Genomic DNA, 25,716 nt, shown 5'->3' on the forward strand with positions numbered 1-25,716 from the left:
ATGGTTCATCAATGTAACAACTTAGTGTACAGACATATGGTTTACCAATGTTACAACTTAGTGTACAGACATATGGTTCACCAATGTAACAACTTAGTGTTCAGACATATGGTTTACCAATGTTACAACATAGTGTACAAACAAATGGTTCACCAATGTAACAACTTAGTGTACAGACATATGGTTTACCAATGTTACAACATAGTGTACAAACAAATGGTTCACCAATGTAACAACTTAGTGTTCAGACATATGGTTTACCAATGTAACAACTTAGTGTACAGACATATGGTTTACCAATGTAACAACTTAGTGTACAGACATATGGTTCACCAATGTAACAACTTAGTGTACAAACAAATGGTTTACCAATGTAACAACTTAGTGTACAGACATATGGTTCACCAATGTAACAACTTAGTGTACAGACATATGGTTTACCAATGTAACAACTTAGTGTACAGACATATGGTTCACCAATGTAACAACTTAGTGTTCAGACATATGGTTTACCAATGTAACAGCTTAGTGCACAGACAAAAAGTTCACCAATGTAACAAATTAGTGTTCAGACATATGGTTTACCAATGTAACAACTTAGTGCACAGACAAATGGTTCACCAATGTAACAACTTAGTGTACAGACAAATGGTTCACCAATGTAACAACTTAGTGTACAGACATATGGTTCACCAATGTAACAACTTAGTGTACAGACAAATGGTTCACCAATGTAACAACTTAGTGTACAGACAAATGATTCACCAATGTAACAACTTAGTGTACAGACAAATGGTTTACCAATGTAACATCAATGTAACAACTTAGTGTACAGACATATGGTTTACCAATGTAACAACTTAGTGTACAGACAAATGGTTTACCAATGTAACAACTTAGTGTACAGACATATGGTTCACCAATGTAACAACTTAGTGTACAGACATATGGTTCATCAATGTAACAACTTAGTGTACAGACATATGGTTTACCAATGTAACAACTTAGTGTACAGACATATGGTTCATCAATGTAACAACTTAGTGTACAGACATATGGTTTACCAATGTAACAACTTAGTGTACAGACATATGGTTTACCAATGTAACAACTTAGTGTACAGACATATGGTTTACCAATGTAACAACTTAGTGTACAGACAAATGGTTCACCAATGTAACAACTTAGTGTACAGACATATGGTTTACCAATGTAACAACTTAGTGTACAGACATATGGTTCACCAATGTAACAACTTAGTGTACAGACAAATGGTTCACCAATGTAACAACTTCGTGTACAGACATATGGTTCATCAATGTAACAACTTAGTGTACAGACATATGGTTTACCAATGTTACAACTTAGTGTACAGACATATGGTTCACCAATGTAACAACTTAGTGTTCAGACATATGGTTTACCAATGTTACAACATAGTGTACAAACAAATGGTTCACCAATGTAACAACTTAGTGTACAGACATATGGTTTACCAATGTTACAACATAGTGTACAAACAAATGGTTCACCAATGTAACAACTTAGTGTACAGACATATGGTTTACCAATGTTACAACATAGTGTACAAACAAATGGTTCACCAATGTAACAACTTAGTGTACAGACAAATGGTTTACCAATGTAACAACTTAGTGTACAGACATATGGTTCACCAATGTAACAACTTAGTGTACAGACATATGGTTTACCAATGTAACAACTTAGTGTACAGACATATGGTTCATCAATGTAACAACTTAGTGTACAGACATATGGTTTACCAATGTAACAACTTAGTGTACAGACATATGGTTCATCAATGTAACAACTTAGTGTACAGACATATGGTTTACCAATGTAACAACTTAGTGTACAGACAAATGGTTTACCAATGTAACAACTTAGTGTACAGACATATGGTTTACCAATGTAACAACTTAGTGTACAGACATATGGTTTACCAATGTAACAACTTAGTGTACAGACATATGGTTCATCAATGTAACAACTTAGTGTACAGACATATGGTTTACCAATGTAACAACTTAGTGTACAGACATATGGTTTACCAATGTAACAACTTAGTGTACAAACAAATGGTTCATCAATGTAACAACTTAGTGTACAGACATATGGTTTACCAATGTAACAACTTAGTGTTCAGACATATGGTTTACCAATGTAACAACTTAGTGTACAGACATATGGTTCACCAATGTAACAACTTAGTGTACAGACTAATCAGCAGTCAAGTAACAACTTAGTGTACAGACTAATTAGCAGTCAAGTAACAACTTAGTGTTCAGACTTATCAGCAGTCAAGTAACAACTGAGTGTTCAGACTTATCAGCAGTCAAGTAACAACTGAGTGTACATACTTATCAGCAGTCAAGTAACAACTTAGTGTACAGACTAATCAGCAGTCAAGTAACAACTGAGTGTTCAGACTTATCAGCAGTCAAGTAACAACTTAGTGTTCAGACTTATCAGCAGTCAAGTAACAACTGAGTGTACAGACTAATCAGCAGTCAAGTAACAACTTAGTGTACAGACTAATCAGCAGTCAAGTAACAACTGAGTGTACAGACTTAAGGGTACACCAATGAAACAACAGTGGTACTCACTAGCTATGCACTGGTCCTCGTCTGACCCATCCTCACACTGTGGTCGCCCATCACACCTCATGGATTCCGGCACACATGATGTGTCTCTACACTGCCACTTGCCTGGACCACATGTTGGAGTCGCTGGAAAGGGGTGTGTTAACATGATTTTAATAACTCCTTGAAATTTTCATCAAATAATGAGGATAATAAGCCTTGTTGAAAACATTAGCTGGTTCAATCTTTTAGAACACATTATTTAAGGCAATACCAAATTTATTTTATGATTATTGTCATGTTCTTATTACAAAACCTAACCAGAAGGAAAAGAGAAAGAAATAGACATTGAACAAAAAAATTCTTATCTTCTTCACAATAAATGATTAAAATTATAAATCTCTAGCACATCATTCTACTGTGCTTAATTTAGATTATGATCAATATTTTTCTTTCCATTCTGAAGGTTGCCCAAGGACGTTAAACATAAAATGCATTTGCCATGGCTTAAGCAAAATATTGCAACATTAGGAAGAAATTTCTTTTCCAAAATTGTAACCAATGTTTTTTTACATTTACACAGCTTGAGCTTTATTTATGGAATGACTACAACATTGACATACGGCAGTTCTGTTCATCAGATCCATCTGAGCAGTCAGGGGTTCTGTCACAACGCAGCCCCTCGTCCACACATTCCCGTGTCGGGGTGTTTGTGCACGTGAACGATCCAGGTGGACATGCTGAAACAGGAGACACATGATCAACACAATAATCATTCTCTACCAGCATGTGAATGCATGTATGAGTGAGTGTACCATACAACATAATTACCAATCTATTATACTGTACCATTCAGCATAATGACCAATCAATTACACTGTAACATTCAGAGTAATATCCTAGCTATTACACTGTACCATTCAGCATAATGACCAATCTATCATACTGAACCATTCAGCATCATCACTTTATGGCGAAGCTATCCAATTTTTTATAATATTTTTCTTTAATACAAATAATTTTCATTCAAACAAACAACAAATACACTACTTACGACATCCAAACTCATCTGATCTGTCCTCACACTGGGGCACGCCATCGCATCTCATGTTTCCTTCGACACAATTACCATCAGCACATGTATACTGATCGGGTCTGCAAGCTGAAAAAATTAACAGATTTTTAAAATTACAACAAAACTTACCTTGCCTTATCAAGCTACAAGTCCTACAAAGATCACTTGAGGTCACTGCTGAAACATCTATGTTTACTCACTAAAGGTGCACCGATGTAACATCTATGTGTCTACAGACTTATTGTGGCATATTGATACAACTGAATGTACAGACTAATGGTTTACCAATGTAAAAACTTAGTGTACAGACAAATGGTTTATCTATGTGACAACTTAGTGAACAGACAAATGGTGTACCAGTGTAACAACTTTGTGTACAGACAAATGGTTCACCAATGTAACAACTTAGTGTACAAACAAATGGTTAACCAATGTAACAACTTAGTGTACAGACAAATGATTCACCAATTTAACAACTTAGTGTACAAACAAATGGTTTACCAATGTAATAACTAAGTGTACAGACAAATGGTTCACCAATGTAACAACTTAGTGTACAAACAAATGGTTTACCAATGTAACAACTTAGTGTACAGACAAATGATTCACCAATTTAACAACTTAGTGTACAAACAAATGGTTTACCAATGTAATAACTAAGTGTACAGACAAATGGTTCACCAATTTAACAACTTAGTGTACAAACAAATGGTTTACCAATGTAACAACTTAGTGTACAGACAAATGATTCACCAATTTAACAACTTAGTGTACAAACAAATGGTTTACCAATGTAATAACTAAGTGTACAAACAAATGGTTCACCAATGTAACAACTTCGTGTACAGACATATGGTTCACCAATGTAACAACTTAGTGTACAAACAAATGGTTAACCAATGTAACAACTTCGTGTACAGACATATGGTTCACCAATGTAACAACTTAGTGTTCAGACATATGGTTAAACAATGTCACAACTTAGTGTACATACAAATGGTTCATCAATGTAACAACTTAGTGTACAGACAAATGGTTCATCAATATAACAATTTAGTGTTCAGACATATGGTTTACCAATGTTACAACTTAGTGTTCATACATATGGTTTACCAATGTAACAACTTAGTGTACAAACAAATGGTTAACCAATGTAACAACTAAGTGTACAAACAAATGGTTCACCAATGTAACAACTTCATGTACAGACAAATGGTTCACCAATGTAACAACTTAGTGTTCAGACATATGGTTCATCAATGTAACAACTTAGTGTTCAGACATATGGTTTACCAATGTTACAACTTAGTGTACAGACAAATGGTTCACCAATGTAACAACTTAGTGTTCAGACATATGGTTCATCAATGTAACAACTTAGTGTACAGACATATGGTTTACCAATGTTACAACTTAGTGTACAGACTAATCAGCAGTCAAGTAACAACTTAGTGTTCAGACTTATCAGCAGTCAAGTAACAACTTAGTGTACAGACAAATGGTTCATCCATGTAACACAAATGGTTTACCAATGTAACAACTTAATGTACAAACAAATGGTTAACCAATGTAACAACTTCGTGTACAGACATATGGTTCACCAATGTAACACAAATGGTTCACCAATGTAACAACTTAGTGTTCAGACTTATCAGCAGTCAAGTAACAACTTAGTGTTCAGACTTATCAGCAGTCAAGTAACAACTTAGTGTACAGACTAATCAGCAGTCAAGTAACAACTTAGTGTACAGACTAATCAGCAGTCAAGTAACAACTGAGTGTTCAGACTTATCAGCAGTCAAGTAACAACTTAGTGTACAGACTTATCAGCAGTCAAGTAACAACTTAGTGTACAGACTAATCAGCAGTCAAGTAACAACTTAGTGTACAGACTAATCAGCAGTCAAGTAACAACTGAGTGTACAGACTAATCAGCAGTCAAGTAACAACTTAGTGTACAGACTAATCAGCAGTCAAGTAACAACTTAGTGTACAGACTAATCAGCAGTCAAGTAACAACTTAGTGTACAGACTAATCAGCAGTCAAGTAACAACTTAGTGTACAGACTTATCAGCAGTCAAGTAACAACTGAGTGTACAGACTAATCAGCAGTCAAGTAACAACTTAGTGTACAGACTAATTAGCAGTCAAGTAACAACTTAGTGTACAGACTAATCAGCAGTCAAGTAACAACTTAGTGTTCAGACTTATCAGCAGTCAAGTAACAACTTAGTGTACAGACTAATCAGCAGTCAAGTAACAACTTAGTGTACAGACTAATCAGCAGTCAAGTAACAACTTAGTGTACAGACTAATCAGCAGTCAAGTAACAACTTAGTGTACAGACCAATCAGCAGTCAAGTAACAACTTAGTGTACAGACTAATCAGCAGTCAAGTAACAACTTAGTGTACAGACTAATTAGCAGTCAAGTAACAACTTAGTGTTCAGACTTATCAGCAGTCAAGTAACAACTTAGTGTACAGACTTATCAGCAGTCAAGTAACAACTGAGTGTACAGACTAATCAGCAGTCAAGTAACAACTGAGTGTACAGACTAATCAGCAGTCAAGTAACAACTTAGTGTACAGACTAATCAGCAGTCAAGTAACAACTTAGTGTACAGACTAATCAGCAGTCAAGTAACAACTTAGTGTACAGACTAATCAGCAGTCAAGTAACAACTTAGTGTACATACTTATCAGCAGTCAAGTAACAACTGAGTGTACATACTTATCAGCAGTCAAGTAACAACTTAGTGTACAGACTAATCAGCAGTCAAGTAACAACTTAGTGTACAGACTAATCAGCAGTCAAGTAACAACTTAGTGTACAGACTAATTAGCAGTCAAGTAACAACTTAGTGTACATACTTATCAGCAGTCAAGTAACAACTGAGTGTACAGACTTATCAGCAGTCAAGTAACAACTTAGTGTACAGACTAATCAGCAGTCAAGTAACAACTGAGTGTACAGACTAATCAGCAGTCAAGTAACAACTTAGTGTACAGACTAATCAGCAGTCAAGTAACAACTTAGTGTACATACTTATCAGCAGTCAAGTAACAACTGAGTGTACATACTTATCAGCAGTCAAGTAACAACTTAGTGTACAGACTAATCAGCAGTCAAGTAACAACTGAGTGTACAGACTAATCAGCAGTCAAGTAACAACTGAGTGTACAGACTAATCAGCAGTCAAGTAACAACTTAGTGTACAGACTAATCAGCAGTCACGTAACAACTGAGTGTACATACTTATCAGCAGTCAAGTAACAATTTAGTGTACAGACTTATCAGCAGTCAAGTAACAACTTAGTGTACAGACTTATCAGCAGTCAAGTAACAACTGAGTGTACAGACTTATCAGCAGTCAAGTAACAACTGAGTGTACATACTAATCAGCAGTCAAGTAACAACTTAGTGTACATACTTATCAGCAGTCAAGTAACAACTTAGTGTACAGACTAATCAGCAGTCAAGTAACAACTTAGTGTACAAACTAATCAGCAGTCAAGTAACAACTTAGTGTACATACTTATCAGCAGTCAAGTAACAACTTAGTGTACAGACTAATCAGCAGTCAAGTAACAACTGAGTGTACAGACTAATCAGCAGTCAAGTAACAACTGAGTGTACATACTTATCAGCAGTCAAGTAACAACTGAGTGTACAGACTAATCAGCAGTCAAGTAACAACTGAGTGTTCAGACTAATCAGCAGTCAAGTAACTTAGTGTACAGACAAATGGTTCACCAATGTAACAACTTAGTGTTCAGACATATGGTTTACCAATGTAACAACTTAGTGTACAAACAAATGGTTAACCAATGTAACAACTTAGTGTACAGACAAATGGTTCATCAATGTAACAAATTAGTGTTCAGACATATGGTTTACCAATGTAACAACTTAGTGTACAGACAAATGGCTCACCAATGTAACAACTTAGTGTACAGACATATGGTTCACCAATGTAACAACTTAGTGTACAGACAAATGGTTCATCAATGTAACAACTTAGTGTACAAACAAATGGTTAACCAATGTAACAACTTAGTGTTCAGACATATGGTTTACCAATGTAACAACTTAGTGTACAGACAAATGGCTCACCAATGTAACAACTTAGTGTACAGACATATGGTTCACCAATGTAACAACTTAGTGTACAGACAAATGGTTTACCAATGTAACAAATTAGTGTACAGACATATGGTTTACCAATGTTACAACATAGTGTACAAACAAATGGTTCACCAATGTAACAACTTAGTGTTCAGACATATGGTTTACCAATGTAACAAGTGTACAGACTAATCAGCAGTCAAGTAACAACTTAGTGTACAGACCAATGATCATGACCAATCTATCCTACATCATACAACTTCTGTTACAATTTTTACTTGAGCACAGTAAAGCTAAACCTAATATGTAAGCTTATCCAAACAAATCTCATCTTGATTTCTCTACAATACTTACGGCAGTTGGCCTCATCTGAACTATCAGCACAATCCGGTCGAGAGTTGCATCGTAGGGAGTTGGAGATACATCGCCGGTCTGACGAACACTGAAATTCGCCATCGGCACAGTCTGCAACACAGGAAATAAATTGTAACTGTGTACAGAAGTATGTAAACTGCTGATATTGTGTACAAACGTGTTTAAACTGCCAATTTCGTGTACAAAAGTGTGTTAACTGTCAATATTGTGTACAAAGGTGTGTTAATTGTAAGTATTGTCTGCAGAAGTGTATTAACTGTCAGTATTGTATATAGAAGCGTGTTAACTGTCAGTATTGTATACAGAAGTGTGTTAATTGTGAGTATTGTGTACAGAAGTGTGTTAACTGTCAGTATTGTGTACAGAAGTGTTTTAATTGTGAGTATTGTGTACAGAAGTGTGTTAACTGTCAGTATTGTGTACAGAAGTGTGTTAATTGTCAGTATTGTGTACAGAAGTTTGTCAACTGTTAGTATTGTGTACAGAAGTGTGTTAATTGTCAGTATTGTGTACAGAAGTGTGATAACTGTCAGTATTGTGTACAGACGTGTGTCAACTGTCAGTATTGTGTACAGAAGTGTGATAATTGTCAGTATTGTGTACAGAAGTGTGTCAACTGTCTGTGTTGTGTACAGAAGTGTGATAATTGTCAGTATTGTGTACAGAAGTGTGTCAACTGTCAGTATTGTGTACAGAAGTGTGTTAATTGTCAGTATTGTGTACAAACGTGTGTAAACTGCCAATATTGTGTACAGAAGTGTGTTCTAATACCTGTTAATATTGTATACATAATAATGTGCATGGCATAGGCTGAAAAAAAACAAAATGTAAGCAATTTGTATTGTCCTTTAACCATGCTGTTGACTATGATAATCATGTGTTACTATAGATACCAATTCTCATCAGCTGTTCTTAATACATGTATATCAAATGGCATAACTAAGCAAACATTTCAGCCTGTGTTGCGTTTTCAAACAGAAATGCACATTGTCAATATTAGTATGATGTACTATGAGATATTTCACCTTTTTTATGTTTCAAATGTTTGCATGCTGGTGATGATGACTGACAACGGCACCAGGGCTATGACACCAACTCAACTTTTGACAGCCATAATGCATACAAAACACACATATACAAAGAGTAAAGCCAAATAAAAATAACCCTAAAGGTATTAGGGCCACTCACCACAATTAGCCTCATCTGAACGGTCAGAACAATCATCCCTCCCATCACAGATGGAGGCAAAGTTAATACAGCCCCGACCATCCAAGCATTGGAACTCATCCTCCCGACAGGCTAGATAAAGCAGACATGCATACCGACACTAAACCAAAGCTTCAAAAAACAATGCTCACACCAACAACAAGCAAAAAAGCTATTAAAGGGACTTGCTGACTTTTAATATGGTCAGTTAGCAAACAAAAATAATTTGTGTATAACGTGATGAAAAAGTTGTTACAAATAATAGAACATCATCAAAAGTTCCAATTGGAACTCTATGGTTGATAGTTGTTTAAAAATGTAACAAAAATAACCCATTTTGCTGAAAACCTTTGGCAATGCTATTAAAATTTGAATGATTTAAGGCTTGGATTTTCAAAATTATTATTATGCCAATCTTTAATCTGTGAGCAAGTCCCTTTAAAGCAGAGATGATTGCCTCATGTAACTGTGTAAAATGTGAGTTAAGAAACTGAAAACCTTATGTGATATATAAAAAAATAAGAATTATTTCATTTAAAATGGATTAAGTGAAAGGTACAGAAAAACAGAATGTAATCCACAACATGGATTTAAAGGTTTATAAAACTAAATTATCTAATCCACAACATAGATGAGATTATGTAAGAACTCAACATTTCAGCTTTTTGCATAATCTCTCCTAAAGAAACAGGATTATTTTAGGACTAAACATTTCAGCTTTTTGCATAATCTCTCTATAGAAACATGATTATTTTAGGACTGACCATTTAAGCTTTTTGCATAATCTCTCTATAAAAACTGGATTATTTTAGGACTAAACATTTAAGCTTTTTGCATAATCTCTCTATTGAAACTGGATTATTTTAGGACTAAACATTTAAGCTTTTTGCATAATCTCTCTATAGAAACTGGATTATTTTAGGACTAAACATTTAAGCTTTTTGCATAATCTCTCCTATAAAAACTGGATTATTTTAGGACTAACCATTTCAGCTTTTTGCATAATCTCTCTATAGAAACTGGATTATTTTAGGACTAAACATTTAAGCTTTTTGCATAATCTCTCCTATAAAAACTGGATTATTTTAGGACTAAACATTTCAGCTTTTTGCATAATCTCTCTATAGAAACAGGATTATTTTAGGACTGACCATTTCAGCTTGTTGCATGATCTCTCCTACAGAAACTGGATTATTTTAGGACTAACCATTTCAGCTTTTTGCATAATATCTCTACAGAAACAGGAATATTTTAGGACTAAACATTTAAGCTTTTTGCATAATCTCTCCTAAAAAAACTGAATTATTTTAGAACAAAACATTTAAGCTTTTTGCATATTCTAGGACTAAACATTTAAGCTTTTTGCATAATCTCTCCTACAAAAACTGGATTATTTTAGGACTAACCATTTCAGCTTTTTGCATAATCTCTCTATAGAAACTGGATTATTTTAGGACTAAACATTTCAGCTTTTTGCATAATCTCTCCTACAAAAACTGGATTAATTTAGGACTAACCATTTCAGCTTTTTGCGTAATCTCTCTATAGAAACTGGATTATTTTAGGACTAACCATTTAAGCTTTTTGCATAATCTCTCTATAGAAACTGGATTATTTTAGAACTAACCATTTAAGCTTTTTGCATAATCTCTCTATAGAAACTGGATTATTTTAGGACTAAACATTTAAGCTTTTTGCATAATCTCTCTATAGAAACTGGATTATTTTAGGACTAAACATTTAAGCTTTTTGCATAATCTCTCCTATAAAAACTGGATTATTTTAGGACTAAACATTTAAGCTTTTTGCATAATCTCTCTATAGAAACTGGATTATTTTAGGACTAAACATTTAAGCTTTTTGCATAATCTCTCTATAGAAACTGGATTATTTTAGGACTAAACATTTAAGCTTGTTGCATGATCTCTCCTACAAAAACTGGATTATTTTAGGGCTAACCATTTCAGCTTTTTGCATAATCTCTCTATAGAAACTGGATTATTTTAGAACTAACCATTTAAGCTTTTTGCATAATCTCTCTATAGAAACTGGATTATTTTAGGACTAAACATTTAAGCTTTTTGCATAATCTCTCTATAGAAACTGGATTATTTTAGGACTAAACATTTAAGCTTTTTGCATAATCTCTCCTATAAAAACTGGATTATTTTAGGACTAAACATTTCAGCTTTTTGCATAATCTCTCTATAGAAACAGGAATATTTTAGGACTAAACATTTAAGCTTTTTGCATAATCTCTCCTAAAGAAACTGAATTATTTTAGAACAAAACATTTAAGCTTTTTGCATATTCTAGGACTGAACATTTAAGCTTTTTGCATAATCTCTCTATAGAAACAGGATAATTTTAGGACTAACCATTTCAGCTTTTTGCATGATTTCTCTATAGAAACAGGAATATTTTAGGACTAAACATTTAAGCTTTTTGCATAATCTCTCCTAAAGAAACTGAATTATTTTAGAACAAAACATTTAAGCTTTTTGCATATTCTAGGACTAAACATTTAAGCTTTTTGCATAATCTCTCTATAGAAACAGGATAATTTTAGGACTAACCATTTCAGCTTTTTGCATGATTTCTCTATAGAAACAGGATAATTTTAGGACTAACCATTTCAGCTTTTTGCATAATCTCTCTATAGAAACAGGAATATTTTAGGACTGAACATTTAAGCTTTTTGCATAATCTCTCCTAAAGAAACTGAATTATTTTAGAACAAAACATTTAAGCTTTTTGCATATTCTAGGACTAAACATTTAAGCTTTTTGCATAATCTCTCTATAGAAACAGGATAATTTTAGGACTAACCATTTCAGCTTTTTGTACGATTTCTCCTACAGAAACTGGATTATTTTAGAACTAAACATTTAAGCTTTTTGCATAATCTCTCTATAGAAACTGGATTATTTTAGGACTAAACATTTAAGCTTTTTGCATAATCTCTCCTATAAAAACTGGATTATTTTAGGACTAAACATTTCAGCTTTTTGCATAATCTCTCTATAGAAACAGGATTATTTTAGGACTGACCATTTCAGCTTGTTGCATGATCTCTCCTACAGAAACTGGATTATTTTAGGACTAACCATTTCAGCTTTTTGCATAATCCTCTATAGAAACAGGAATATTTTAGGACTAAACATTTAAGCTTTTTGCATAATCTCTCCTAAAGAAACTGAATTATTTTAGAACAAAACATTTAAGCTTTTTGCATATTCTAGGACTAAACATTTCAGCTTTTTGCATAATCTCTCTATAAAAACAGGATTATTTTAGGACTAAACATTTCAGCTTTTTGCATGATCTCTCCTACAGAAACTGGATTATTTTAGGACTGACCATTTCAGCTTTTTGCATGATCTCTCCTACAGAAACTGGATTATTTTAGGACTAATCATTTCAGCTTTTTGCATAATCTCTCTATAGAAACAGGAATATTTTAGGACTAAACATTTAAGATTTTTGCATAATCTCTCCTAAAGAAACTGAATTATTTTAGAACTAAACATTTAAGCTTTTTGCATAATCTCTCGTAAAGAAACTGGATTATTCTAGGACTACACATTTAAGCTTTTTGCATAATCTCTCCTAAAGATACTGGATTATTCTAGGACTAAACATTTAAGCTTTTTGCATAATCTCTCTATAGAAAAAGGATTATTTAAGGACTAACCATTTCAGCTTTTTGCATGATTTGTCCTACAGAAACTGGATTATTTTAGGACTGACCATTTCAGCTTTTTGCATGATCTCTCCTACAGAAACTGGATTATTTTATGACTAACCATTTCAGCTTTTTGCATAATCCCTCTATAGAAACAGGAATATTTTAGGAGTAAACATTTAAGCTTTTTGCATAATCTCTCTATAGAAACAGGAATATTTTAGGTCTAAACATTTAAGCTTTTTGCATAATCTCTCATAAAGAAACTGGATTATTCTAGGACTAAACATTTAAGCTTTTTGCATAATCTCTCTATAGAAACAGGAATATTTTAGGACTGAACATTTAAGCTTTTTGCATAATCTCTCGTAAAGAAACTGGATTATTCTAGGACTGAACATTTAAGCTTTTTGCATAATCTCTCGTAAAGAAACTGCATTATTCTAGGACTAAACATTTAATCTTTTTGCATAATCTCTCGAAAAAAAACTGGATTATTCTAGGACTAAACATTTAAGCTTTTTGCATAATCTCTCTATAGAAACAGGATTATTTTAGGACTAACCATTTCAGCTTTTTGCATAATCTCTCTATAGAAACAGGATTATTTTAGGACTAACCATTTCAGCTTTTTGCATGATCTCTCCTACAGAAACTGGATTATTTTAGGACTAACCATTTCAGCTTTTTGCATAATCTCTCTATAGAAACAGGAATATTTTAGGACTAAACATTTCAGCTTTTTGCCTAATCTCTCTATAGAAACTGAATTATTTTAGAACTAAACATTTAAGCTTTTTGCATAATCTCTCTATAGAAACTGAATTATTTTAGGACTAAACATTTAAGCTTTTTGCATAATCTCTCTATAGAAACTGAATTATTTTAGAACTAAACATTTAAGCTTTTTGCATAATCTTTCCTAAAGAAACTGGATTATTTTAGGACTAAACATTTCAGCTTTTTGCATAATCTCACCTAAAGAAACTGGATTATTTTAGGACTAATCATTTCAGCTTTTTGCATAATCTTTCCTAACGAAACTGGATTATTTTAGGACTTATCATTTAAGCTTTTTGCATAATCTCTCCTAAAGAAACTGGATTATTTTAGGACTTATCATTTCAGCTTTTTGCATAGTCTCTCCTAACGAAACTGAATTATTGTAGGACTAAACTGTAAAACTTTTCAGCCTTTTTTGCATAGTCTCTCCTTACCTTTGCACTAAATTAAAATAAAAACACACACAACTGTTTTTTCTAGAGCATGCACATTATGTAATGTAAAGGGTCACAAAGTTTCCGAATTAACAATATTGAGCCATGTGTATACACATTTTCTACATTGAATATATTTCCATATAAAACCTCCAAGTCAGTCTTAAATGCTCATCTGCTGCTGTTCTTCAGATAAGAGGCTGAATAACTTGACTTTCAATCAACGGAGAGTTACGATCCTTGATATAGACAGGTGCATTGTCCCGGACAACATGTGTTTCATCATTTCTTTTACTAATGGCCAAAAAAGGTTTCACTTTTGTTTGTTTAAATGAGAATGAACCTTTAAAAGAAGAATTCCAACATCCAGCATCATATTTGCCACAATATTCCAGTAGAAAAAAAATCAAAGTAAGCATTTCAGTAATTGGCTTTCTTGCTTCTCATTTTAGATTAATGATGCCAGCAATTTTGTAAGCAATTTCAAAGCAATTCTCTGTAATTCAGTCCATCAATAATACTTGAAGAGTAACATGAGCCAGTAATTATTTTAATGGTTTCATAAAGATTTTGTCTGAGTGTTTAAACATGATGAATGAATATTGCTATTGATAAATATTGGCCATTACAAAATACAGTTCTTGAAAAATATTGCTGAATGATGGTAAATGTTCTTTAATAATTCTGTAATTAAATTTCAAGTGAAATTTCTGTTTTAGAGTGATGTCAGTGAGGATAGTTATGTTAAATTTTGATTGTTGCATGAAATGTCTAAAGAAGCACTCTGAAAACAAAACGCAAGTCTTAAATTACAGAAAACAAGACCGGTTATTTTTTAGCAAAAGTTAGAAGAGGCCTAGCCTTTTCAAATTGGGAAATATTAGCAGCATTTCACTTGAACACGTCAAGCTAATTTATTAAATTAGTAGGAGATTGAATTAACATAGGAAACATACACAACTAACATAACAACACAAATAATAATTTTATGACATTTTTTCGTAACAATTTCTTCGGAAACTAGTGTCGATAAATTGGGAAAAAAATATTTGTTTAATTCTGAAGTAGCCAAATTTTGGCCTGACAGATAAATATGTGACAAGGCCCTGCAAGAAATGCAATATTTTGAGCTTTATCCTGAAATAAATGTATGTCCTGATAAAAGTATATCTAGAAACAAAAAGGGGAAAACATTCACCAAAATGAAGCAACAAAGTGATGAATGAGATTGGAATTAACCAGCACACACAAGTATGTTGACTCACCACAACCGACAGATGCAAGGACACACTTGGATGAGCCATCCTGGAGAAGACATCGCATCATGCCTTCTGGGCACGTAGGGATCTCATCTGAAAACAGCAAGCAGTTAAAAAAAGGTTCTGGCAAACCATATTGCGACACCCTTTATGTTATTATTAACCTTATGCCCAACCCTTTCTCAATTGGTTTAGTCTCGAATTTGAAAAGACAGAGAAAAATATTAAAACGCTTTGGTTGTCTGGTTAGTGCAATGATTAGCACAATCGCTTCTTAGCAAGGTGTCCCAGGTTTGATTCACCACCTGGGCGCGAGTTTGGTTTGTGGTCATCAGACTGGACAAGTGGGTTTTCTCCGAGATCTCTGGTTTGCCCCACAACACAAGACTGCACTCTCACGCAACATCGTGCCAATGAGAGTGACTTAGCATAATTTAATTTAACTTTCTTCAAAATCGTTTTCAAAACAAATAAAGTTTAAACTAAAGCTTTAATCCAATAAGTCTTGGTTAACCAATGAATATTATCACTAGCTTGAAACCTTATGGGTGTCACTTTTGTAAGGGTCAAACACAACATCTTACTATTCAAAGCTCCACATAGGGCTGCAAACCAGGATCTGAACATACAGGAAATATGTTATAATGCTGAACAAGTTAGGTGTCTAGTAAAGTTCTACACATAAAATCTTACTGCATCCAATTTCATCAGAATCATCGGAGCAGTCTGGGCTGTCATCGCAGCGGAACCGATTGTCGATACATCCGCCATTGTTACACTGGAACTGCCCGGGCTCACAACCACCTAAACAGATAGATCAAGACACATATTGGTGTATACTAGTTTTAGCTTATTATAAATGTGAAGGGATACCATGTAACCGAAAGAGATTCATGACACCCCAAATACCAAACCTTGCGAAAAAGGTAAAAAATAAATCGTGAATTTCATTTTCGCACATTTAAAGCGAAATGCAGTTTAATGTTGAGTACATCTTAACTTCAAAAGACAGAACTCACGGTCAGCAGTTTTGAAGATGAAAGCCTGTGGTACGGAGGAGCCGACTTCGTTATTAGCGGCAATTTCCACCTGATAGTATGTCCTTGGTTCAAGGCCTGTGATGAGGTGGTTCTCCTTGTCCGAACTGATAACCACCTGTAAGAACACACAAGGATAAAGTAAGGATGCACGATAAAATACAGTTGAGTCTTCTTGAAAATATAACCACCCCTTAGTGCAATAAGGTGCCAAGTGAATGTTTTACAACAAGAAAATGAATATAAAGCAATACAATATTTCATGAATATTGTGAACTTCCATATACCCAGGAAGTGTGACTTGACTTAACAGATTAGTTATGCATAATCAATTAATTTTGTGTTATGGTACATTAAACTATATTTCTTGAAATTATAGTGGAACAAGAAACACCGCAATGCGACGAAACCGGGTTTTTAATGATTGACAGAAGAACTTCAGCCTGTATCTGTTTTCCTATTATTAGTAACAGTGACCTTGACCCTAGGGACTCCAAATGCAATCCCATGAAAGGTATCCATAAACTCTTCGCTTAAACCAAGATGGGTTAAGAAATGTCAACCCTAACTTAAGTTATTCAGTTTCAACCATTTTTCTATTTTTAGTAATAGTGACCTTGACCTTGAATCTAGGGACCCCAAACGCAATCCCATGAAAGGTATCAATAAACTCTTCCTTTATACCAAGTTTGGTCAAGATATGTGGACCCTGACTAAAGTTATTCAGTTTCAACTGTTTTGCTATTTTTAATAACAGTGACCTTGACCTTGACCTTAGGGACCCGAAACGCAATCCAACACTTACGAAAGTTATTCAGTTTCAACCATTATTTCTATTTTTAGTAAAAGTGACCTTGACCCTAGGGACCCCAAATGCAATCCCATGAAAGGTCTCCATAACCTCTTCCTATAGACCAAGTTTGGTCAAGATATGTCAACCCTAACTAAAGTTATTCAGTTCCAACGGTTTTTCTATTTTTAGTAACAGTGACCTTGACCTTAACCCTAGGGACCCCAAACACAATCCCATGAAAGGTACCCATAAATTCTTTCAATAGACCAAGTTTGGTCAAGATATGTCAACCCTTACGAAAGTTATTCAGTTTCAACTGTTTTTCTTTTTTTAGTAACAGTGACCTTGACTCCAGGGACCCCAAACGCAAGCCCATGAAAGGTCTCCATTAACTCTTCCTATAGACCAAGTTTAGTCAAGATATGTCATCCCTAACTAAAGTTAATCAGTTTCAACCATTTTTTCTATTTTTAGTAACAGTGACCTTGACCCTAGGGACCCCAAACGCAATCCCATGAAAGGTCTCCATAAACTCTTTCTATAGACCAAGTTTGGTCAAGATATGTCAACCCTTACTTAAGTTTTTCAGTTTCATAGGTGAGTTTGACGCCGCCCTGCTGCCCGCCCGCTGCCCGCCCGAACAACGACATTCATCATTCTAATAACCAGGTTTCACTATGTGAAAGCCTGGATAATAAGGTACCATATGACATATGGTACCTTTATACTCCAAGCATTTTTCTCTTTTTAACTAAAAGCTAAAAGGTGGCGTATTTTAATGGTCTATTACTAGGTACGTTTTTGTTTATGATATTCAGGTATAATGTTTAGGTAGAAAATTCATATTTTTATGTCAAATGTAGCTACAATATAACTGTATTGAAATATACAAAAAAAACAATTACTTGCAAAAATGTTAGTTGGCACCTTTCTGCATAAAGGAGCGGGAAGGCTGGTGTTTGATATATGCAAATGCATTCCAGTAGGTCGAATAGTTTGAACCCATTTACATCAACACAACAAGCATACTGGTTCATCTTTTGTTAAGATCATCAGATAGCAAGATAATTGGACTAGCTATCTATCTGTTTGACACTTCACTCTCGACCGTTTTGCATAACTTGATAACTTTTTCCCATCAAGCCTTAGATAAACTTCTGACCAAATTGAACTTTCATTATATCAGACTTCAAACACTTTCTTGTCAGGGGCAATATTCATAAAACATCTTAAGTAATTTCTAAACCTAAGCCAATTTCCTTTAAATTTTGTAGTCAAATAGTTTTTTTTACATTAAAAGTATGTAGTTTTTTTTACATTAAAAGTATGTATTTCAAATCTAATGAATGAAAATAAAGTATTTCAGATATTATGGGGATTATATCATATATTGATTTGCATGATAAGTAAGACACTTAACTTAAAAAAATGACTTTAGTTAGGAAATGACTTAAGATGGGTTTTTTGAATACCGGCCTAGATCTTTAAAACCTTCCTCATATAAACTGTGACAGACTAACCATGTGGTATTTATAATTTTTGTACAGGCTTTTTTTGCATATTGAGTAACATTTTTTTTTTAAAACTACACAATTAGAATCCTTTTAATTATTTTAGAAAAAAAACACTAAAAATCCTACCTGGTAAAATTGTGACACGGCCTGTTCCATGATGAAGTTACCTTGGGATGTCAGTTGGCCGTCCCGCACAGTGACCTAGAACACAGAGATGAAATGTTCAAAAAGTGCATGAATGCTCACAGCTCAGAGAATAAAAAGATTATAGTGGAAATATGTAATATACAACTAAGAGTGAGACATGAACAGTATATATTGCAAAAGCTTAGTGTGTCTAACATACACTATGTTTTAGTATGAAATATCAAACCATGTAAAATGTAGTTAAGGGTGTAAAATATAGTTAAGAGTTTGAAATGTACAAATGAAATATCTATGTTTAGATACAAAATTTGAAATGTTTGGTGAGACACTGCTCGATATTGTTCAGAACGCAGAATGGTTAAACATTATATATCTTACAATGATTGTGAAGAAAGTTATGATAACTTATACTTAGTCACTCTCTTTGGCACGATTTCACGCAAGAGTGTGGTATTGTGCTGTGGGGGAAACCAGAGTACTCAAGAAAACATGCACATGCAAGTGCGCTAACCACTGCACTAACTTGACAAGAATGGGTGACAATTGGACACAAGTCCTCTGAGGAGGGTTTTGGAAGGAAGAAAACTTACATATTCTTCACTGACAACGTTAAAAAAACATATTTATACAATATTAAAATCGAAAGCAGTGGGGTATATCACTGAATACTTCCTACCTTTCTCCATTTGATGGAGTAATTGTTGATATCAGAAGAGCCCATCAGGGGCCGGGCCCAGGACAACATGTACTCATTGGAGCTGCTACTCTCAATATAGGAGGTGATCAGCACCTGGCCGGGACCTGGAAATTGAGTGAGAAGTTAGTGACATTCAGATAGCATCATGGCCTTTCAAAGGTGACATTCAGATAGCATAATGGCCTTCCAAAGGTGACATTCAGATAGCATAATGGCCTTCCAAAGGTGACATTCAGATAGCATAATGATCTTCCAAAGGTGACATTCAGATGGCATAATGGCCTTCCAAAGGTGATGTCTAGATGGCATAATGGCCTTCCAAAGGTGACGTTCAGATTGCATAATGGCCTTCCAAAGTTGACATTCAGATGGCATAATGGCTTCCAAAATTGACGTTCAGATGGCATAATGGCCTTCTAAAGATGACATTCAGATGGCATAATGACCTTTCAAAGGTGACATTTAGATAGCATAATGACCTTCCATAGGTGACATTCAGATAGCATAATGACCTTCCAAAGGTGACATTCAGATAGCATAATGACCGTCCAAAGGTGACATTCAGATAGCATAATGACCTTTCAAAGGTGACATTTAGATAGCATAATGACCTTCCATAGGTGAAATTCAGATAGCATAATGACCTTCAAAAGGTGACATGCAGATAGCATAATGACTTTCCAAAGGTGACATTCAGATAGCATAATGACCTTCAAAAGGTGACATGCAGATAGCATAATGACCTTCCATAGGTGACATTCAGATAGCATAATGACATTCCAAACGTAACATTCAGATAGCATAATGACCTTCCAAAGGTGACATTCAGATAGCAATAATGACCTTTCAAAGGTGACATTCAGATAGCAAAATAACCTTCAAATGGTGACATTCAGATGGCGTAATGGCTTCCAAAATTGACGTTCAGATGGCATAATGGCCTTCTAAAGATGACATTCAGATGGCATAATTACCTTTCAAAGGTGACATTCAGATATGTAATGACCTTCCAAAGGTGACATTCAGATAGCATAATGACCTTCCAAAGGTGACATTCAGATAGCATAATGACCTTCCAAAGGTGACCTTCAGATAGCATAACGACCTTCAAATGGTGACATTGAGATAGCAAAATGACCTTCAAAAGGTTATGGCATTAGATACCTCGGGCATTGCATTGTGAATTTCAATCAGACAGTCCCCTTGTTGAAGCTCAAACCTATAAGTCCTAGAGAAAGTCATATGATGGCTTATTAAGAAACCTCAGGAAAACATGACCAACTATCACCTAACTAACCTTGTATGTTTCCAAAGAAACCTAGCTATTTAGTATAATGCAATACTAAGGAAATATTATCTAGCATAATGCTTAACTCTAGCATCTTGCACTAGCAGAGGAAAAATAAGCTAGATCAGGAACACCTACCTAGCATAATAACTCACCTCATGAAAACCTACCTAGCATAATAACCTACCTCAGTAAAACCTACAGAGCACAATAAGCTACCTCAGGAAACTTCCTGGCATAATAGCCTACATCATAAAAACCTACCTAGCATAATAACCTACCTCTGGAAAACCTACCTGGCATAATAACCTACATCAGGAAAATCTACCTAGCATAATAACCTACCTCAGGAAAACTACCTAGCATAATAACCTACCTCATGAAAACCTACCTAGCATAATATTCTACCTCAGGAAAACCTGCCTGGCATTATAACCTACCTAGCATAATAAGCTACATAGCATAATAAGCTACATCAGGAAAATATACCTTAGAGCATAATTACCTACCTCAGGAAAAACTACCTGGCATAATAACCTACCTCATAAAAAAACTACCTAGCATAATAAGCTACCTCAGGAAAATATACCTGGCATGATAACCTACCTCATAAAAACCTACCTAGCATAATAAGCTACCTCAGGAAAATATACCTAGCATAATAACCTACATCAGGAAAATCTACCTGGCAAAATAACCTACCTCATAAAAACCTACCTAGCATAATAAGCTACCTCAGGAAAATATACCTAGCATAATAACCTACATCAGTAAAATCTACTTGGCATAATAAGCTACCCTATAAAAACCCACCTAGCATAATAAGCTACTTCAGGAAAATATACCTAGCATAATAAACTACATCAGGAAAATCTACCTAGCATAATAAACTACATCACGAAAACCTACCTGACATAATAACCTACCTCATGAAAACCTACCTAGCATAATAAGCTACCTCAGGAAAAACTACCTGGCATAATAAGCTACATCAGGAAAACCTACCTGACATAATAACCTACCTCATAAAAACCTACCTAGCATAAAAAGCTACCTCAGGAAAATATACCTACATAATAACCTAGATCAGAAAAACCATTCCAGCATAATAACCTACCTCAGGAAAACCTACCAAGCATAATAATCTAAATCAGAAAAATCTAACTAGCAAAATATAATGCCTCATGAAAACCTACCAAGCATAATCAGCTACCTCAGAAAAAAAAACGTAGCATAATATCTACCTCAAAAAACCTACCTTGCATAATAGGCTACCTCATGAAAACATACCTAGCATAATAATCCACATCAGGAAAATCTAACTAGCAAAATAAAAAAAACTCATGAAAACCTACCTAGCATAATAGCCTACCTCATGAAAACCTACCTAGCATAATAAGCTACCACAGGAAAACCTACCTAGCATAATAAGCTACCTCAGGAAAATCAACCTGGCATAACAACTTACCTCAGCAAAACCTACCTAGCATAATAATTTATATCAGGAAAACTAACTAGCAAAATAAAATACCTCATGAAAACCTATCAAGCATAATCAGCTACCTCAGAAAAAAACCTAGTATAATAGCTACCCCATGAAAACCTACCTTGCATAATATGCTACCTCAGAAAATCCTACCTAGCATAATAATCCACATCGGGAAAATTTAACTAGCAAAATGAAATACCTCAGTTAAACCTACCAAGCATAATTAGATACCTCAGAAAAAACTTCCTAGCATAATAATCCACATCAGGAAAATCTAACTAGCAAAATAAAAAAAACTCATGAAAACCTACCTAGCATAAAAGCCTACCTCGTGAAAACCTACCTAGCATAATAAGCTACCAGTGTTCTGCCAAGGACGCGCCCTTGCGCCATTGGCGCAGAAAAAATCGTGATGGCGCAACGAAATACCTGTAGACGGGCCGATCGGCGCGCCCGTTTTTCGAAAAGCCGTTCTGACTTAATTGAATTTTTAAAGAGCCGTTTTTACTTAATCGATTTCTTTTTCAGAAGTTTTACAGCACAGCATTCATTCGATAAAACAACGATTTTCATTGGTCCGAATACATGTAACTATCCAACTGCGAGGGGTAGTATATTTTTTTTACTAAATTCAATGTCATCATCATGGCTGAGAAAAAAACAACAACTCAAATTAGGAGGGGGGGGGGGGAGATATAAACAAATTCAATTTCAATGAGGCCCTGGTGCATTAGAGGAATGCAAAACAGGAAAATATTCCTGGGTGGGGAGGGTTACAATTTAGCGATGTGATTTGTCCGCGGATTCGCGGAATTCCGCGGATCTAATGGCCCCAAGGACCCCCCCCCCCCCAAGAAAAAAAAAGAAATAAATAAAATAAAAGATTTTTTTTTTTTTTTTAACTGATTAAAAAAGATACTAGTGTGCTTTGGGGCCAATTTTTCTTCTACGGCAGTGTGCTTTTGACCCCAAAAGTGCCCCAATGACCGAAATGATTTCAGCCCTACAGCTGCCAGGTCAATCACATCCCTGATAAAGCATAACAACACATTGACATTTGAAACTGTTCTTAACATATATCACTGTGTCTCATTTGTGCCATGTTTATAGTTTTTTTTTTCTAAATGTCAAATGGATCTGTCCAATATTTGAGAATACTGATGTCATGTGGATGTTACACCATGTATATAATGAGTAAATAAAACACTTTCATTTAAAAGTTTTCATTTTTTCCCTGGAAAAGGTCATGGCCCTTCACTTTTGAAAATGGCCCCTAATTTTCATGACTGCTGGGCCATTCGGCCCCATCTTTTTCAATACTTGGCAGAACACTGTAAGCTACCATAGGAAAACCTACCTAGCATAATAAGCTACCTCAGGAAAACCAACCTGGCATAACAACCTACCTCAGGAAAACCTACCTAGCATAATAATCTATATCAGGAAAACTAACTAGCAAAATAAAATACCTCATAAAAACCTATCAAGCATAATCAGCTACCTCAGAAAAAAAACCTAGCATAATAACTACCCCATGATACCCTACCTTGCATAATATGCTACCTCAGAAAATCCTACCTAGCATAATAATCCACATCGGGAAAATCTAACTAGCAAAATGAAATACCTCATTAAAACCTACCAAGCATAATAAGATACCTCAGAAAAAACTTCCTAGCATAATAAGCTACCTCAGGAAAACATCGCTAGCATAATTAACTACTTCAGGGAGACCTCAGAAAAACTACCTTTCATAATGAGGTAGCCCTAAAATGATGAATGAGAAACAAGAACCAATAACTCACCACACTGTTCTTCATCCGAGTTGTCTCCACAATCATCAACAAAGTTGCACACAAACTGTGGGGGTAGGCACACAAGCAAGTTCTTACACCTAAACTCATCGGCTGCGCAGTTTGACAAATTATCTGTAACAAACATAGCAATGTTTAGATGTATTGTGAAAACAGCAAATGCTTTAATCTTACATAATGCAAGTGTCAAAGGGCTACTTAAGTCTATGATCTCATTCTGAGCAAAAACATACACTTATACAAGTATGCATACCATTGTTACATTTAATGCATTTCTTCTTTTTTTAATTTTCAAAACATTGAAGGTTGTTGTTATTTCATATATATCCAAATAAATAATTTTACATCCCAATAATTGCAATAAACATCTTCAATAAAGTATTAATAGTCTAATCCGTTTCGGTTTCAGTATTAAAATCTATACTTGATTCATTTATTTGTAGTCAAAATAAAATGTAAGAAAAAAGCAATTTCCAGGACTGAACACTTTACGGAATTAATTTACATTTATAAGATTCTGGAACCTGAATTGTTTTTAAGAAATTTTGGTTATCAAAGCAGTTTTGTATTTTTCGCATGCAATAAAACAGTACCGTAAGTCAATATTTCTTCTTTAACGAAAAACATCTCAGAAACACTAGCCATGTTTAGGAAAAATATCCAGTTCGCAACAATAATATCACCACCAAACCCCACCATTTTTTCTAAAAATAGTCTCACTGGAAATCTATAAACAATAATGTCACTTCTACTTTATTTCATTTACAAGGCAAATTGTGCGTCAATAAAATAAGACATATTCCAGTACAGCAGATAGTCAAGTTATTACTTAGGTGAAATAACATGGCGCTTTCAAACTCTTCAAGAACATAATCATTTTTCAACTTTTTTATCAGAACAGTGGTCTTGAGGAACTTCAAAAAGGACAAGTAATGTCGTAAAAACGACACAAATTTTAAAGGGAGCATCACTTTTGCCATAAATATGTGTAATTTAATTCCAAATGCTTACAGTAATCACTGGTAAGTGTTACATCGTTTTTTGCAAATTTTGAAATACCGCATTATTCCTAGTGACAACAAAATTACAGGCAAGAAATGCCAGACTGGTGTAAATTGTCAAGCAATGACAAATTACCGGTCATTTCAGCGAAATTGCCTGCTGCATGGTGATGTTCTGACATTCTGTCTATTCAATGATGCCGAACAAATTAACTCAAATCCTTAACCAATGGTATTTTAAAACTTTATGCCAATACAGCAATATATATGAGCATACATTGCAGGAATTTTGACAAAGAAATTCAGCTTTCTTTTTATGGTGAAACTGAGGTTAATTGATATGATGTTTAAATCGGATTATGACCGCTTCCATACCGACTTGCTTTTT

The 25,716-nt window shown here is 34.5% G+C and overlaps 1 protein-coding gene across 4 annotated transcripts in view; it reads right to left on the reverse strand.

The window, feature by feature from the left end:
* LOC128203075 (basement membrane-specific heparan sulfate proteoglycan core protein-like) overlaps positions 1-25,716 on the reverse strand; it is a 140,528-nt gene that overhangs the window by 81,377 nt on the left and 33,435 nt on the right. For 3 of the 4 annotated variants that reach the window (XM_052904341.1, XM_052904338.1, XM_052904337.1), the window contains exons 7-17: positions 24,319-24,441; positions 19,716-19,840; positions 19,019-19,093; positions 16,568-16,703; positions 16,242-16,352; positions 15,555-15,641; positions 9,370-9,480; positions 8,161-8,271; positions 3,658-3,765; positions 3,227-3,343; positions 2,628-2,750 (exon numbers count right to left, since the gene is read on the reverse strand). In XM_052904341.1, coding sequence (XP_052760301.1) covers positions 2,628-2,750; positions 3,227-3,343; positions 3,658-3,765; positions 8,161-8,271; positions 9,370-9,480; positions 15,555-15,641; positions 16,242-16,352; positions 16,568-16,703; positions 19,019-19,093; positions 19,716-19,840; positions 24,319-24,441 — 1,227 coding nt within the window. The remainder of the gene's footprint in view (positions 1-2,627; positions 2,751-3,226; positions 3,344-3,657; positions 3,766-8,160; positions 8,272-9,369; positions 9,481-15,554; positions 15,642-16,241; positions 16,353-16,567; positions 16,704-19,018; positions 19,094-19,715; positions 19,841-24,318; positions 24,442-25,716) is intronic. The other variant, XM_052904339.1, reaches the window with a different exon arrangement.

Source organism: Mya arenaria, chromosome 9 (genome assembly GCF_026914265.1).
Source record: "Mya arenaria isolate MELC-2E11 chromosome 9, ASM2691426v1".
Taxonomy (NCBI): Eukaryota; Metazoa; Mollusca; class Bivalvia; order Myida; family Myidae; genus Mya; species Mya arenaria.